Raw genomic sequence first — 17,742 nt, forward strand, 5'->3', positions numbered from 1 at the left:
CGGAACAATAGGGAGTGCCAGGCGTGGTTAGTACAGGAGATGGAGTCCAGCGTCCCTGTCCGACGGTCCTGCGGTTGGAAGATCGTCGCCGGGAGGGGAATTGGATGGGCGAATAGTCGTTCCATCCTAACATGTGGGATTTGCCGGTCGCCGTGTACCCAAGTGTGCAAGTGCGACGCCTGGGCTACCCTGTAGTACAACTCGAGGTCCGGCACCGCCAGACCCCCCATGTTGTACGGGAGGGTGAGCGTTGTCCACTTGACTCTCGGTTGCTTCCCTGCCCATGCTAGTTTTATCATCAGGCTGTTCAAGCGGTGAAAGAAGGCCTTAGAGAGCACAATCGGCAGTGCGCTAAAGAGGAACAGAAATCTCGGCAGCACTATCATCTTCATTATGGCAATGCGGCCAAGCAGTGTAAGGGGGAGTTTGCACCATATCTCTATATCGTCCTCTAGCTTACTGACCGCCTTCCCATAGTTCTGTCCTAGCAGTTGGTCTGGGTCCGTGTGTATCTGGATCCCCAAGTATCTAATCCATTCTTCCGTCCACTGGACAGGGTACTCCGTCTCCACTCTCGTGGTTGCCGGAGTGAGTGGCAGCGCTACCGATTTCGCCCATTTAACCTTGATCCCCGATAGTGCACCAAACCGAACCACCTCCCTCAGGAGGGGGTGAAGCGTAGTAGCATGGTCGTGGGCATTCAGCAACGTGTCTGTCGTCCGCATACATAGATACGACAATTTTGTACGTGGGAACCGAACCCCCTCATGGCTGTGGTACTCCCTGAGTGCACAAGCGAGAGGCTCGGCGGCGAGTGCATACAGTAAAGGGGATAATGGGCATCCCTGACGGGTGCCCCGCCCTATGAATAGGGGGCGGGAGACCGTATTGCCCACTCGGACCCTAGCCAAGGGGCCGTCGTACAGAGCTCCTATCATTTGGATGAAGGGTTCGCCAAGTCCCATACGGCGTAACACTTCAAGAAGGAATGGCCATTCGACGGAATCGAATGCCTTCTCCATGTCTAAGAAAAGCGCTACAGCTGGTGTATCCTGTTTCACGTGTTGTATGGTACCCAGCACCGTTCGTATGTTGTAAGTCAGGTTTCTGGATGGGATAAATCCCGCCTGCTCTGGGGTCACTAAGTCAGAGGCCAGCAGCGCAAGCCTATTTGCCAGTACCTTGGCATAGAGCTTGGTGTCGACGTTGAGAAATCAGGGGAGTCATAGTTGGGGCCATATGTGTTAACCACCAGCAAGTCCATCCCCCGCCCCTTACAGGACGCTATGACGTACCGTCCCTCCGTGTCGACCCCCACTGTCTGTATCGAGATGCCCGATTGTGGGTTTACCCAGGTGAGGACCCCTCGAGCGTGTGAGGTGAACCCAGCCACCGCTATGTGCCCCGGCAATCCCCTAGTGTGCAGCATAGTACTCGATAATGGGAGGTGCGTTTCCTGCAAGAGCGCAATATCGCTATTGTGGCGCCTGAGATAACACAATACCTTCCTGAGCTTCCTGTGGTCATTAAGTCCCCTTACATTCCACGTGAGGGCGTGTATCAGTGCAGGCCGCCCATAGGCCTGCTCACCACCTATTTCAGCCATAAGGACATTGCGCTGTTTGCATTGACATGACTGAATATGTAGGACAGGCCATATTGCAGGCAATCAAGTGTTCGAAGCAGGCACTTTGCATATCGTGAGGCAAGACACAGTGGAACAAAACAGAACAACCAAAGCTTCACAGCCCCCCCCTCCCACAGCAGACCATCCCCAACTTGGCCCAAACTGCATGCCCCCACCCCAACCATACCCCCCAAAAGGCCCCCATAGGTTCCAACTGGAACCTGTTGTGCTATCAGCGCTAGGGCGGAGGTCGCCAAAATTAGAACAGGTAACATTTGTTTCAAGACAGTGTCTGCCTTCTGGCTCACCGCCTCTTCACCCATTTCGTAACCTTCAACGGCTCCACATGTACAGATGTCTGTGTAAGATACTGACCAGTCTCTACCGGTGCAAAACGCCCCCACCACACAACCCTCAACAGCCCTCTAGTCAAATAGAACCACATTAAGAAGCAACATCCCAAAGACCACAAGTCGACAGATGCAACAGGCCAAAAAGTCTAATATAGAAAGTGTGGAACATTGACTTGAAACATTCTCACCATGTTGCAGGGTCCGTGGTTGCGCGGGAAGAACTCTCAGATCGCTCCATCAAGGCAGTCCGCAACCTCCGGTCGCCAAACGATTTGCGCCCCCTGCTTGGCGTTTCTCCTCGATGTCCCGCAGGCCACCAAAGCTCAGGCAGATCAGTAGAAACAGAGCGGTCATTCTTGTTCCTCTAGCCCGCTGGAGGGGTCCTGTTCATTCGCATGTTCCCTAGGGCTGTTCCGTTGTTCTTTGGTCCAGGACTTCAGCGCCTTTTGAAGATCTTTAGGATTCGTAAAGATGTGAGAGTGACCGCGACGGTTTTTCCTCCGTTTCGCTGGATACAGCATCGCATAGTCCAGACCTAGATCACGCAGCTGCTGTTTATATGGTGCAAAATGTCGCCGCTCCTCCTGCACTTTGGCGGTGAAATCCGGGTACAGGGAGATGTTTGAACCCTCATACTGTAGTTGTCCTTTCTCCCTGGCGACTCGTAGCGCTGCATCCCTAGCCCGGTAGTTCAGAAGCTTCGCTATTATGGGCCTCGGGGAGGCTCCCGGAGGCGGCTTCGGACCCAGCGAGCGGTGTGCTCTTTTGACTATGAACATGTTGGAGAATATGTCGCCCCCTAGCAAGGTGGTGAGTAGCTTCTCGACAAAGAGCTCTATCTTACCCGTCTGGGTCGTCTCTGGGACCCCCGTGATACGCACGTTGGATCTCCGGGAGCGAGCTTCCAAATCCTCCGACTTGTCTTGGATCACTTGCAGGAGCTTTGCCATGTGCTTGTGATCTTTGTCAAGTTCCATTTGCCCCTCTTCCACTTCTGTGATCCGCCTCTCAGACATGTCGAGGCGCTCCGCATGTTTGTCTACCCTTTCCGACATCCTGTCCATGCGGTATGTGAGTGCGTCGATCTTCGTGCCTATCGACGCCATGCTGTCTTGGAGGCCCTTTTCCATATTAACCAATAATTCCTTTATTCCGGAGTAGAACGAACTGTCCTGCGTCACCGTGGGATGGCCATTGTCCTGGTCCCCAGCATCCGGGGCCTTGTTGCGCCGTTGCTCGAAGGGCAGTTTGGATTGTGTTTTATCGCCTTTCCCCATCTTGCAGTGTTGCTGACCCTCAGCGGCTCCTTGCGCGGAACAGATCCGGTGGAGAGGTGGTCTCAGTGGCCTTCGTGACACAGCTCCCATGCGGGCACCTAGTATCTCCTGCTCTTCCCTCGACGTGGTAGCTGCTCTCATCGAGGTTGAGTGGCCGTCGCGGCTGGTCTGCCGCGGATGCGGAGCCGCAGGGCTATTCCGGGCAGCTCTTCAGCGAAACCGCTACTGTAGGCGCTGTGTAGCTTGGTTGGTCACTCTTCCCGAACCACCATGCAGGGCACACACAGCGCAGCAGTCTGACTCCTCGTCTAAAAGGGGAGGGAAGAAGCAGGAACCCCGACCGCTCAGCAACAAGTCTGGCCTCTGTCTCGCAGCTCAGCCACGTGTCCGACCACCCTCCAGTTGCGTATAGGCCAAGTACTCCCAGCATCCACTTTTGGGCCTCAATGGCCTTTCCGAGTGTCTTTCTGTGCCGGGTAACACCCCCCGCGGCGTCCGGCACTCACCGCTGTGTTCGCCTACTGTCCTGCTCTCGGTGGCGGGGGTGAAAGTTTGCCGCTTCAGGTGCCGCCGGGCCTGTGGGACGGCCCGCGCCGCACGTCGCGTCACGCTCTCCGGGGGCAGATCCACTCTAGGCCGTGGCTCCGAGGCCCTCAGTCCCGGTCCGTCGCTTCGCCGTTTCGCTCCCCCACAAGGTTCGTGCGCCTCTCACACCGGGTCCCGGGAGTGCCGACGGAGGCCAGGGGCAGCGCACCGTGCTATCCGGCCAGTTTGCTCCGTGAAGGAAGGATTACAGAAGGATATTTAGGGTGAATCGGCGGAGCTCGGTTTTCAGGCGTCCGCCTTAGACGCCGGAAAGCTCCGCCCCATTCACCTGTGATTTTTTTCTTTGGGGCTTAACTAGCACAGTTACCTCAGGATGACCAATACCAGGTCTCTCTAATGAGTCCTAAAGAGAGATAAGGAAAATCATCTGCAGTGCATCACATCTAAACCTTAATTGAATGGCACCTTATTCTTACATACCTTTAGGGTGCACTTTTAGTCTATAAATACAAAAATCCTAGCATTTCCCTCGAGGTATTGCTATGGAATTACATTCTTGAGGCATTACATTCATTTTCCTTGCCTGTGGAAAAAAAGATACATTTCTCTGAATATCTTGGTGCACAGTTTAATTATTCTAGTTCAGGGCGCTTTCCTGTCATGTACTGGCACGATGACAGTATAATACACGAACCAGCTGGTAAATCCACTTTCGTTTGTGCGCGTATAAGAATACATATGTTACACCATACCCTGGAGAGAGCTGCATTACTCAGTGGTACCCACCAGGGTGGGGAACAAAATATACAATTGGACAGATTGACTGCACTGCACCATGCAGATCTCAAGTGAGCTCTACACTTGTATCACTGCCTTGTTCCCAGGAATAGACTTGAATATCCCAGGCAACTGCTGCAAGTATGTCTGAGGATGGGTGTTTCAATGGAAGGGCCAACTTGCTGATATGAATTGGAGCACACACAAGCGCACACTTTCACTCCTGTACATCCTGAACTTTTAAGTGAACTATGTGTTTACTACAAGTTGTCTTTGCAGCATGCTTCTTGTAGCATAATTGTTGGCCAACTGAACTTGGTACCTGGGCCTGCTATCTCCTGTGTATGGTTCTCGTTACCTCTCTTGCCAGGGCATTTTTGCTGTGTCAGCTCACTGGTCCAATTCTCCTTTCCTACAGTCATTGAACTTAATAGTCTCTTTTATGATGATTTGGTAATCATTTGTGTTTGTTTTGTGAGGAGAATTGGTTGTTCATTTTAGACCACCAGAATTGACGCCAGAAGAAAAGAGCAGATGAATGTAGTGGTCCTGCTTTGCCTTTGGGGACAGCAATTAACTCTGTATTTTGTCTCAGTGCCAATATAATTTTGCTTATCTCTGTCATGGTTCTTTTGTGCTGTCTTGTTTACCTTTGGAACGCTTTATTAGATGTATCCTAATTAGGCGATCTCACCAGTCTTGGGGCCTGATTTAGAAGTCGGTGAAGGGAATACTCTGTCACAAATGTGACGGCGATGGATATCCCAGCCGCCGTATTACGATCCCCCTAGGATAGAATATGATCGTAATATGGCGGACACAATACCAATCATGTTTGTGACGGAGTGTTCCTCTCCACTGACTTCTAAATCAGGCCCTTAATTTGGTCCTCAATGCCTTATCCCATTAAGCCTTTGCTCCTGTGACTTCTGCCTGCCTCGTTGTTTGGTTACATTGATGGATACCTTCTCGATAATTCACTGTGTTAATGAATTGCAGGTTTGTTAAGCCAACAGGCTACTTTCCACAAGGGCTTGGAAGTGCTAGAGGTACAAACCACTTTCCTACCCTAAGGTATTGTTCAGTCTCCACCATATTCTTGGAATATGCCTTCTGATCTTTTTCTGTAAAGCCCACCCTTTTAAAAAGTGGAAAGGACCCTTCACTCTTCGGGTGGTGAGAGGGGAAATCTGGTTCTCGCTACACTGAACTTTGACTTCTGTTCTTCTACTAAGTTGTTTGTTACATTTGATTGCCATCCGTCCCAAGCCTTGCCTTTTCAGTAAGTATTACACAGTGGATGTTGGTTTCAGAACTGAAGTCCAGATTGTAGACATCCTAAAAACTGCGCTCAGTAGGTGTTCTGTACATTTCACTTGCCTCTCTTTAGGTTATTGTGTGGAAATCCATGTGTATGAGTCGAGGGTAAGAACAGGTAGAAGGCAGTCATTTGTTTACAATGGTTGTCCTTCAACAAGATGATATCACTAAACCCACCCTGTCTAATTCATATTTTCATACATATCTTACTGTAGGAAGCTGGCTCTGTATATACTATACCAGAGTGAGGTATAGTGTACACAGAGTCCAGTGGAACCCCTAAGGTAGGCAGAGGTAAAAGTAGTAGTGGTAGTGTAGTCGAGCAGTAGGGCTTTATCAGAGGGTAGTGTTAAGCATTTGTTGTACACACTCAATCAGCAAATGATTGCACAGACTGAACTTCAGACCATTTGGTTTTGTATAAAAAATATTCTTTTAGTTACTTAATTTCCTAGAAGCAATCACGCCTGGCACGGGTAAGTGATTTATACTTTGCAGTAATAATACAGTTTTGAATTGCAGTTATCTATACTTTGGTATGGTACAGTAAAATTACTGATAATGCAATACTTTGAAATTTTGTACATATACTTTGTATTGGCTTTTCAATAGGATGTCAAGTAAATTACTTTACAGATAACTTTTCTCACAGTTAGAAACTTTTCATAGAAAAACAGTCAATGTTATCCTATGAGAGAAAATAGTGTTATCGGTTCAGAGGTAAGTACTTTGTTGTGGAAGTTGGGTTTCTGGAGAGACTCAGGGGTCTCCCAGGGTCAAGGATGCACTCTTGTTACACCCTCAGCGGCACTGGGGCGGCCGGGTGCAGAGTGCTGAGGCTCAGTGTTATCCAATGGGGATAGGGAGCCTCCAGTTGGTGGTTGCTTACGAACAGGCCACAAGGTTGTGGGGGCAAAGATCCCGGACTCCTGGCAAATGGGGGTTCAAGACAGCACCAAAGGCGCACCCTCAGCAGCACAAGGCGGCTGGGTGCAGAGTGCTGTTTTGGCGTCTTGCGCCCTGTTTTTTTTAATGGGGTTTCTCCGGTTTGCAAACACACTGCAGGCTCAGGGACGAAGGTCTTCTTTGTGCGACCACCACTTGGAGAGGTAAGTTGGGATGCTGGGGGTTGGTTAGACACAGTCAGTTGGGCCACCCAAGGCCGTGAGGTGTCCAGTGCAGGGGTGTCTTTTAGGGTCGGATCTTCTTACCAGCTCCTGGTCGCGTTGGCGGGACCTTCGGATTTAGGCTGCAGGCGTCGGCTGGAGGCTTGAGGGAGGTCAGGGATCTCGGGATCTCGGGTCAGGATCTCCGGGGAAGACCTCCTCATGGTTTTGGGCCACTTGAACTTGGGCTGTGGGCGCCGGTTGCAGAGTGGTGCAGTCTTGCGGATTTTGCAGGAGCTGGAGTCTGTGGGTGAACAAATCCAGGTTTCACGGCAGATAAAGTCTTTTGGCAAAGTCTTTTGCTTGAAAGGCAGGGCAAGAAGTCCTCTGGGTTCTTGAGGTTGTTGGCTGCAAGACACACCGGAGTTTCGCTTCTGCCGGTTCGAGAAGGGGACAGGCCGGTAGGGCTCGGGCCAAGTCAGTGGGCGTCCTCCTCTTCTTAGCTTCGGCACGGCTGTTCGGTCCTTCTTCTTCTTGTAGTCGTTTCTTGTCTGAGGAGACAAGGTTCCGGGGTCCCCCTAAATACTAGCCTGAGGGGCGTTACAGATAAGTAAAGGTTGGGACTAAGTGGTCCCTTCCTTGGGGTGGGTATACCCCCTATTATGCCTCCCTCCAGTGGGAGGAGGGCATATGCTTTACTCAGGTGCTTCACCTCGCCTCCCCCACCTGAAGGGTGAGGTTGTCAAAGGTGGGCACACCTCTCTTCCTTACTTGGGTTTCCCGCAGATACCCCTGTCCAAAGTGGGGCTGAGAACGGTGAGGGCCAGTTCCTGAAAGCAGCAACAGACCTGGGGAAGTTCACAAAGGCGGCAGGCCTATGAAGCTTCCTCTTCGTGGACCCTGTCCATCCCGGGGGAGGAAGCTTAGCACCTCTTACCACTCAGCCTGAACAGTAGTGATAGGTCGTTTTTCAGGGGGCATCTATAAGATTGCCTCTGTGTGCATTTTTCAATAAATCCCACACTTGCATCAGTGTGGGTTTAATGTGCTGATAAGTTTTATACCAAACTTCTCCGTTTTCAGTGCAGCCATTATGGTACTGTGGAGTTCGTAATGACAAACTCCCAGCACCATACACTCTTAATGGCAGCATTCCACTTACAAAATGTCTAAGAATGGACTTAGACACTGTAGGGGTACAGGGCTCATGCACCTGTACCTTCACCACTGGTATAGTGCACGCAGCTAGAGGGGTGACTGATCTATGCCAGGGCAGTGGGTTGGCACACAGGGATGTGTGCCATATTGACTCTTCACTTTGTTCTGCACCAAAACACGCAGCCTGCAAATGCAGGGAGTGAGTGTGAAGGTACTGGACCTCTAAGGGTGGCACAATAAGTGCTGCAGCTCTTAGAGGCCTTCCCTGGTCATAGTGCCCTGGGTACCTGGGGTACCATTTACCAGGGGCTGACCTGTGGCCAGAGAGTTCCAATTGGGTTTGGTCTTCAGTGCAGTTTTAGGGAAAGAACATAGGCCTTGGTGCCTGAGTAGCAGGAGCCCAGGGCACACTCAGTCAAAGTACTTTAGCAGTTCATCAAAAAGTGGGGGCAACCATGCAGAAAAATGATACTTTCTCACACTTACTTACCAGGCTTTTCGAAGACTGATACCAATGACATAACAGTTGGAGGCAGGAACATTTTAACTGCTTGCATCTCAGTAAAATCTGTTTAGTCTATTACAACCGGGGTACTACCTCTTACATCAAGCCATAGCTGCTGAACCAAGGGTCCATAATAAATTCAAGTACACAAAGTTAGTCTTTCTTATCCAGTTGCAGGCAAAAATAACCCTACGCTTTGCCATGTTTGAGAGAAACCGTACCAATCAAGAATACTCCTCAAGACCATGAAAAAGGCCAGAACGTCCTTTCTTAGTTGACTTAAAATTAATTGTATGGCTCTTCAGGTGAGCTAAGTTGGTTTAAGTATAGTTTTCTGACAGGAGCATTTGAAAGGCATTTGTATAATGGCTATGTGGACTACTCTATCACATTCTACATGCATTGCATTATTACTTAGATCTGCCTTGCAGAAGAAGTTTGACATTTGGCCCGGGTTCCATACTTGTCTGAAGCCTAGTTGTTCACTGCTCTTATCTTTCTTGTCTTTCTAGGAAATCTGTTTGTTACTTGAGATTTCAAAAACGTGTGTGTTTGTAAGGTAAATATACATTATGATGATTTATGCTTTCTCAGTCCTCCTTTTGACTGGTTCTTGAAGTGGTATAAAAAGTTGGTATACACATCCTGTTTGGACTTTAAGTGCCCCACTGGAAGTAATGTAGTGCTGTTCCAGTGTTTCAGATTAATTCTGTCCTTGTTCTGCATCACCAGGAGTATAAAGAAAATCTCCCTGCCAAGCATTGGTCGTCTTCGGCACTTCACCAATGAAACACTGCTGGACATCCTGTTCTACAATAGCCCTACCTACTGTCAAACAATTGTGGATAGAGTGGGATTGGAGATGAACCGGCTGTATGACCTCTTCATGACCCGCAACCCAGACTTCAAAGGATCATCCTCTGTTGCCGGCCACAGTCTTGGTGAGTAAATTCATGGTTACGTGTGATCACTTCACCAGTGAGGTTGGGTAGTAGCACACTTTCAAGAGCCAAGTATGCACTATGGTGACACTATAAGATGGGCTCGTGTGAAGATGCGTTTACCTTAATTCATCCCTTTCATTTTCAAAATTCCCACTATGATTGCCTTTTTATTCTGTAGTAGGGGATCTCTGTGTATAGTCATAATCTAGTGAATAGTCCCGCCCATGTGCGTGGACCCCGGCAATCAAAAATAATCTCTTAAGTTGTCAAATCATGCAGAAACTGCAAAGACACTTAAGAGAGAATTTAAAGACAAATAATGCAGCCTATATCCACAGGCTACACTGTCCAGTACTTCAACTAGAAATTCCACCAAACAACACCACACACAACACAGCCTGCCCAGTTTCTACCATAGAGAAACTTGCCTCTACCAGTAAAAGACTCTGGAATGATAGAGAGGAAGGCATGGACAGACAAGCCCCATAGGCTGCCATTATGTGTGCTTAAATAGGATACTGTGCCTTTAAGATAACTTTCCAGAACTTTCTCCTAGTATCCCAGAATGCACAGCAGGTCCCTTTTACTTTCAGTTCTTTTTTCCTGCTCCTGCTCCTGCTAACAGGACCCTGGCAGTGAGCTCTCCCTTTTTTCAAGGGTTTATTGTATTTGGTGTCACTTTTTTGGATAAAAGTGTTTGAGTTTATATTCCTTGGTGCTTCTCTTCTCTCCTGTGTGTTTGTTCAGGCTTTTTAGGGCTCTAAAATGCCTGGTCTTTTTGACAAATGCCCAGCATGTGGAAGGAAGAAGGCCAAGAGTGATCCACACGACGTCTGCATTGTCTGTCTCCCTGAAGCACATGTCCTTGAAGACTGTGACATCTGCCAGCAACTTTCAGCAAGGACTTTGAGGGACAGGCTGAAGATTAGGCTTCAAGGCCTTGAAGAGAGACGACTGTAGGTTGCAGGTGGGTCTGGGCAGGCTGGGAAGGTTCCCTCTGCCTCTGCTGAGGCCTCTGGGGGGCTCCCCAGAGGCAGGAAGACCAGCAAACGGTCCTGTTCTCCGTCGGCGTCGATTGCATCGACGTCGAGAGGGATGACGACCGTGTGTTCCCCATATCCCCGGGGCTCCGGGTCAAGACGGCGTGAGGATTCGACGTCGAAGGGCCTGGATAGGCCGCCGTCTACTGTATCTTCATCGTCGTCGTCGACGTCAGCGTCGAGCTATCGACGTCGAAGAAGGAGCGACAGGCGTCGGCGCTCGCCGTCGAGGCGACACCGCCGGTCGCCGTCGAGACGACGATCGGCGTCGAGGGGATCCTCGACGTGGAGAACCCCGAGAAGGAGGAGTCGACGCTCGTCGTCGAGACTGGAACGGTCGACGTCGCGGAGGCGGCGTTCGGCGTCTAGGAAGAAGAGGTTGACGTCGCGGAGGCGGCGTTCGGCGTCGAGGAAGAAGAGGTTGACGTCGCGGAGGCGGCGTTCGGCGTCGAGGAAGAAGAGGTCGACGTCGCGGAGGCGGCGTTCGACGCCAGAGTCGCGGAGGCGACATTCGACGCAGGAAAAGCGACGCTCAGCGCCGAGAAGGAAGAGATCGGCGTCTAGGAGCCGTTCCAACTCTCCTAAACGGCGCAGAAGGAGTTCTGGCGCCAGAAGTCAGGCTGGAACTAGTGGAGGGCGCAGGAGAAAGCGATCGCCTGCTGGAGGGGCTGGGTCACAGTCCCCTCCCTCGAAGAAGTCACCGGACTCGTTGTACTCGGTGGAATATACACCACCTCGGCCTAAGTCGCCCCCTCCTCCTGGACCTAAGGAGGACCCTCCCACCAACCCTTCGCTTCCACCACTTCCACCCTCAGGACGACCACTACCACCGCTTCCACCGCATGGGCCCGCCCCTCGGTCGGAGATACCTCCTGTTCCTCCGCCAAGGTCGGCGTCACTACCTCCTCTTCCTACACCACCTAAGGGGACTCCTAGACCAAGGCCCCAGGATGGACCACCCCCACGGAAACCTGCGGAGCGTCCACGTATCGGGAGGTCACGCTCTCGCTCCAGGAGGAAGGAGCGATCGCGCAACAGGTCGTCCACGTGGTCGAGACGACGCCATAGGAGGCACAGATCTCGCTCTCGCACGAGGTCCTCAGGGACCAGGGACTACCCTCCGACTTTGTCGGGATCGCCGGACACAAGGGTGTCTCCGGTTGATGACCTGGTGGCGTTTCATGATGTCCTACTGAGAGGCGCTGCCAAATTGGGCATATCCTTGACGGTGCCCACGCCCAAGACATCAGTCATTTTCCAGACACTGCACCAGAAACACATGTCTCGTCCACTACTACCTCTGGTGCCGGGCCTGGAGGAACCGGCCATCGACCTTTTCCTCACCCCTGCGGTGACTAAGGCGGCCCCATCGAGATTGCAGAAAAAATACTCGGCGCCTGACTCGGACCCGGCTTTTCTAAGGATGGAACCTCCTCCGGATTCTGTGATTGTGACGGCGGCCCGCAAGCAGCATGCCACCACCCCGCCATCCACAGTCTCCCTGGACAAAGAGTCTAGATTGAGGGATTCAACTGGGAGGAAAGTGTGTGGAACATCGGCGACCTCTATGAAGGCTGCGAGTGCCACGGCTTTGTTGGGACGCTACGACCGCGCCCTCTGGGACTCCCTCCAGCTGTTTGCGGAACACTTGCCTCACGAGAAGCTGGAAGATTTCTAGGAAGTGCTAAAACAAAGGGATGCTGGTAGCGAATCAAATTACCAGCGCTGCAGCAGATTCATCCCTCTTGGCGGCACATGGCTTTTGCCATGGGATTAACCAGCGACGACACGCCTGGCTCCGCCTTACGTCACTGAAACCAGATGCGCAGCAAAGGGTGGCCAATCTTCCATTCTCTGGCGGAACCCTATTTGGGAAACATGCGGATGATGAAATGGCCCGCATGAGGGCGGAGGCCGAAACACTCACGACTGTGGGTCTAGAGAAGCCCAAAGAAGCGAAGAAATCGTACCGCCCGTTCCAACGGCGGTTCGGTGGGCAGGGCAGAGGACGTGGCCAAGCTTCGGGACAGTCGCAGCAACAACAACAGTTCCGTAAGCCGTTCCAGAAACGCCCGAAGGGCAGAGGAGGCCAACAGTCGGCACCAGCGACCAAAGGCCCGGCCGCGTCTAGGCCCTGAGCGCTTACTTCCCCCGGATATGTTACCCACTCCGGTAGGGGGAAGCATTACATTTTTTCTGGCAGAGTGGAGAAAAATTACTCCGGACAAGTGGGTGCTGAATATTGTTTGCAATGGATACAGTCTATGGTTCACCAGCCCCCCTCCTGCAATTCCACCGGTCAGCTCGCAGTTTCAGCTGCGCGAGCTCCAGGTGGAGGCAGATATCCTGTTAAGGAAAAGGGCGATAGAAGACGTACCTCTGTCTCAGAGAGGAAGAGGTCTGTACTCCCGGTTCTTCCTGGTTCGCAAGAAGGACAAGAACGAGTTCAGGCCCTTTCTGGACTTGCGACAGGCAAACAGATGGATTCGCAGGGTAAAGTTTTGCATGCTGTCGTTGCATCAGATTTACCCTCAGTTGCAACAGGGAGACTGGCTATGTGCTATAGACCTACAGGATGCGTACTTCCATGTGCCCATTGCACACAAACACAGGAAGTTCCTGCGGTTCCAAGTCGGCGCCAATCATTATCAATACACAGTACTCCCATTCGGACTAAAGTCTGCGTCGAGAACATTATCGAAGTGCATGGCGGTGGTAGCAGCACACCTGAGGAAGAACAAGGTGTTTGTCTACCCGTACCTGGACGATTGGTTGATCAAGGCATCCTCCTTCTCGGAAGCTCGAGCACACTTCCAGAAGACGTGCGTTCTCTTGAACAAGATGGGGCTTGCACATCAACATGTCCAAGTCTGTCCCGACTCCGGTCCAATGCATACATTACTTGGGAGCCTCCATCAATACGTTGTCAGTAAGCGTGTCTCCTTCGGACAAGCGACGATTATCACTCCTTCGGAAGGCTCAGGCTCTTATGACCACTCCATCTACAACAGTGAGGACGGTGTCTTCTCTACTGGGATCGATGGCCTCTTGTATCTTCCGGACGCCACACGCACGGCTGCACATGAGACCGCATTTGGCGCAGTCTGGCCTTAATGTTCATTCCATTAAGGTTCATCTTGCTGCATTGACTGCCTACAGGAAATGCCCTTCACAGACTTCCTTCTTCCAGATCCCTGTGATCAAAGACTTTTTGGAAGGCTTGAAGAAAGTGTTCCCTCCTGTCAGGCTTCCTTCGCCTTCATGGGAATTGAATGTGGTGCTGTCCAGATTGATGAAGAAGCCTTTTGAACCTATTCATAAGGCTTCGTTGCAGCACCTGTCCTGGAAGGTGGCGTTCCTCGTGGCCATTACATCGGCCCGCAGGGTGAGTGAAATTCAGGCGTTGTGTTGCCAAGAACCTTATACTGTATTTCATGCTGCTAAGGTTGTTATGCGTACTCACCCTAAATTTCTTCCCAAGGTTATTTCTGATTTTCATGTCAACCAGACCATAACGTTGCCTACGTTTTTTCAGAATCCTTCATCTCCAGCGGAAAGGTCTCTACATTCCCTGGATGTTAGGAGGGTGTTGAAATTTTATCTGGATAAAACCAAAGATATTCTTAGGTCAGACCAATTATTTGTCAATTATGGATCGGTCAGGACAGGTCTTGCTACCTCTAAGCAGTCCATCTCTAGGTGGATTGTGTCCTGCATACAGTTGTGTTACCAAAAAGCTAATAAGACCTTAGGGGGTAAACCTAAGGCTCATTCCACCAGGGGAAAAGCTGCCACGACAGCTTTACTCCGTAATGTTCCGATTGCAGAGATCTGCAAGGGGCCACTTGGAAGTCGGTTCATACCTTTGCTAAGCATTACTGTCTGGACACTGATGCCAGGGCAGATGTTCAGGTTGGGCAGGCTTCGCTGCGGAATTTGTTCGCACAATAGTGGTGTTAATTTCTTTTCTCCACCGCCGCTTTGGTGTGGGGATGGGCTTGCCATTCTATTCACTAGATTATGACTATACACAGAGCTCCCCTACTACAGAAGGAGTAGTTCCTGTCCTGTAACTCCAGTTCTGTAGTAGGAGTATCTCTGTTATAGTCATAAGCGCCTGCCCTCCTCCCCGGTGGAGATAATTATTCATGTAAGGAATGCTACAGGTCTGGCGTGCTACGCCTTCAAAAAGAACTGAAAGTAAAAGGGACCTATTGTGCATTCTGGGATACTGGGAGAAAGTTCTGGAAAGTTCTCTTAACCCCTTCGCTGCTCATGACGAGCTGAGCTCGTCATGAGGCACGGTTGAGCTGTGCTCATGACGAGCTCAGCTCGTCATGAACAATGGGGATTCAGGGAATGCAGCACAGGAGGGGAATCTCTCAAGCACCCAAGGTGTTGAAGGCACAGTATCCTATTTAAGCCACATAATGGCAGCCTATGGGGCTTGTCTGTCCATGCCTTCCTCTCTATCATTCCAGAGTCTTTTACTGGTAGAGGCAAGTTTCTCTATGGTAGAAACTGGGCAGGCTGTGTTGTGTGTGGTGTTGTTTGGTGGAATTTGTAGTTGAAGTACTGGACAGTGTAGCCTGTGGAAATAGGCTGCATTATTTGTCTTTAAATTCTCTCTTAAGTGTCTTTGCAGTTTCTGCATGATTTGACAACTTAAGAGATTATTTTTGATTGCCGGGGTCCACGCACATGGGTGGGACTATTCACTAGATTATGACTATAACAGAGATACCCCTACTACAGAACTGGAGTTACAGGACAGAAACTACTCCTTCTCATCTGTATGAAAAATTACTGTGCTGCTGGTAACTGAAAGTAGATATTTCAGGCCATCGAAAAATCAACTGCCCCACCTGCTATGGCAAATCATATTTTATCAGGGCAAGCTATTTTTTCGGCTTGCTGACCCATTCTGGCAGGGGTTCGAGCTGGCAAAGAACAGGTGTTCTGTTCATTCAGAAACTGAACACACAGTAGAGATAACTTTAAATATTGTTTTTATCTTCTCACATTTGCTGTGCATTCAAAGACAGTGGTCAAGTATCAACTAATGTTTTCTTACAAATTGCTGCTTATTTTATCCTGGAGATTGATGCTTACTTGTCTTTCTGTGATTTCAAAGTAGAGGATTTTGTAAAGTGAACTACCTGGCAATCCTGCTGGTGTACAGGGAGTGTGAAATGAGAGGCTGTAGGGATGTCCGTTTTTTTGTAACACTGAACCTTTAAATATCTTTTATGGTTCAAATATCTTTATTGAATTTAAACACACAAGCACTTCCATGTACAGTTAGCGGTCTTCAACTTGCTCAAAAGAGTGCAACCTGTCAATGCCAGCGGGAAACATGAGTACAATATTCTGGACAGTGTCGGCCAATTGCTAGTGCTTGGAATAAAATTGGGAAGACCAACAATGGGAAAAGAAGACAAAAAGAACCCCCTACCCAGGTATGCCCGCCCTCCGCCGTCCAGTGCTCCCTACCCCTCGCTAGCCTCCCATTCCTCCCCCCACCTATGCCAAGCCCTCGGTGACCTATTTAACAGTCCACCTTCTGAGGTTCTGTGAGGCGTAGCAGTCTTAGATATCGGGAAATGTGACTTCTCGGAATTCTGTGGCCAAGAGTGAGAAAAATGGCTGTCACAGATAGTCATATGTGGGCCCCTCCCCCGCCATAGTAAGTGATAGTTTCTCCATTCCGAGCACGTGCCATAATCGGTGGAGCCATCCTACAAATGAGGGTACAGTGGGGGTACACCAATGCGTTAGGATATTTTGAACCGCCAAGCCTAATGCAATAGCCATCTGTCTGCCTCTGCTGGATTTTAGAGGGTAAGTCAGGGGATTAGGGAGACCCAGTAGCACGCACGCTGGGAAGCGCGGGATTTCAGTCTCGAAGTGCTTATCTATTTCATCTAACACTTGAGCCTGTAGTGTTGTTCCTATTTTCCCAATAGGCTCTGCGCATTGGAATAACATAAACAGCAGTGTAGACGTAGGACTGAGGTCATCTAGGTCTCTACAGACTATGCTAAACTTAATTTAGGTTTGCGCCAGCCAGCTCAGAGGTCACTGGAAACTTTCTTGAATGAAGAGGGATGGATAACCTTCCCTGGCTCAGACAAGAAGGGATTCAGTTTCCGAAAACCGCATAAACATGACAACTTTGCTCCCTCAGAATAAGAGTATATCTCTAGAGTCGTGTGAAAACAATAGACAGATATTTCACTCAGTCATTAGTGCATACTTAGTTTTACCAGAGTGCAGAGAAATAGAGAGACAGGCGTTTTCAATAAAAAGGTGTTATTTATTGAGCAGTCTTCTTTCTCATACAAGAGAAGTGAATTGCCACAATTGCAATACTTAGAGTAAAGTAAAGTGCATACAGTAAAAGTAGAACTAATACTGTAAAAGCATTGTTACGGTTTCTTACCATATGATACTTTAAAATAGATAAAATAAATACATACACAAATACATTGACTAAAATACTCAACTGGTGCTTCTAACTAAGCCTCCCCGGTGTACCTGACCTAAGCCTAATACTCGGGAAGGGACAAGTAAGTTGCGATGTTAAGTTAAGTTGGTTAAGATAATTTTGCCAAGAATCTTCATCAAGAATTCTCCTAAGAGTTTAGTCAGCTCCGTACCTTGGTAATAAAATGTGGGAGGTCTGGTATCTCTTTCCTCAGGACTCGATATTCCAGCAAACCGCAAGGGTAGGCTGGAAACACCGGAGCTGGATTTTCTCGGCTGGAGAAAAAGACAGCGTCTCTCTCTCAGTGCGTCAAACAGGAGGGGCGGCTTCCGTGGGCACTCGCATCAGCTGGGCTCTCGGGCAAGTAGATGGACGCTCTGCTCCAAACCACCGTGTTTTTGCTTAAGGCAACTGTTGGTATTTTATACCTGAAAGGTGCCGGGTTTGACGTAAGGTTGGACATAAGACGTCACCAAGAACTAACAGTTCTTGCAGGACTTCAGGAGTTCTTGTTCAAATCAAATCAAAAGCAGGGGGTTTTTCCCGGGCTGCTGAAAGCTTGGTTTGTTTAAAGAACGCGTTGTGCTTTCTAGGAGTCGATG

General features: G+C 49.9%; 1 protein-coding gene across 1 annotated transcript in view; it reads left to right on the forward strand.

Annotated features, from left to right (window-relative positions):
- The window catches only part of LOC147666659 (SEC23-interacting protein-like), a 257,834-nt gene that overhangs the window by 96,320 nt on the left and 143,772 nt on the right, over positions 1-17,742 (forward strand). The window contains exon 9 of the mRNA XM_086948989.1: positions 9,402-9,610. Within this exon, the coding sequence (XP_086805115.1) occupies positions 9,402-9,610 (209 nt within the window). The remainder of the gene's footprint in view (positions 1-9,401; positions 9,611-17,742) is intronic.

The sequence above is a fragment of the Lissotriton vulgaris genome, unplaced genomic scaffold (assembly GCF_964263255.1).
Source record: "Lissotriton vulgaris unplaced genomic scaffold, aLisVul1.2 SCAFFOLD_750, whole genome shotgun sequence".
Lineage (NCBI taxonomy): Eukaryota > Metazoa > Chordata > Amphibia > Caudata > Salamandridae > Lissotriton > Lissotriton vulgaris.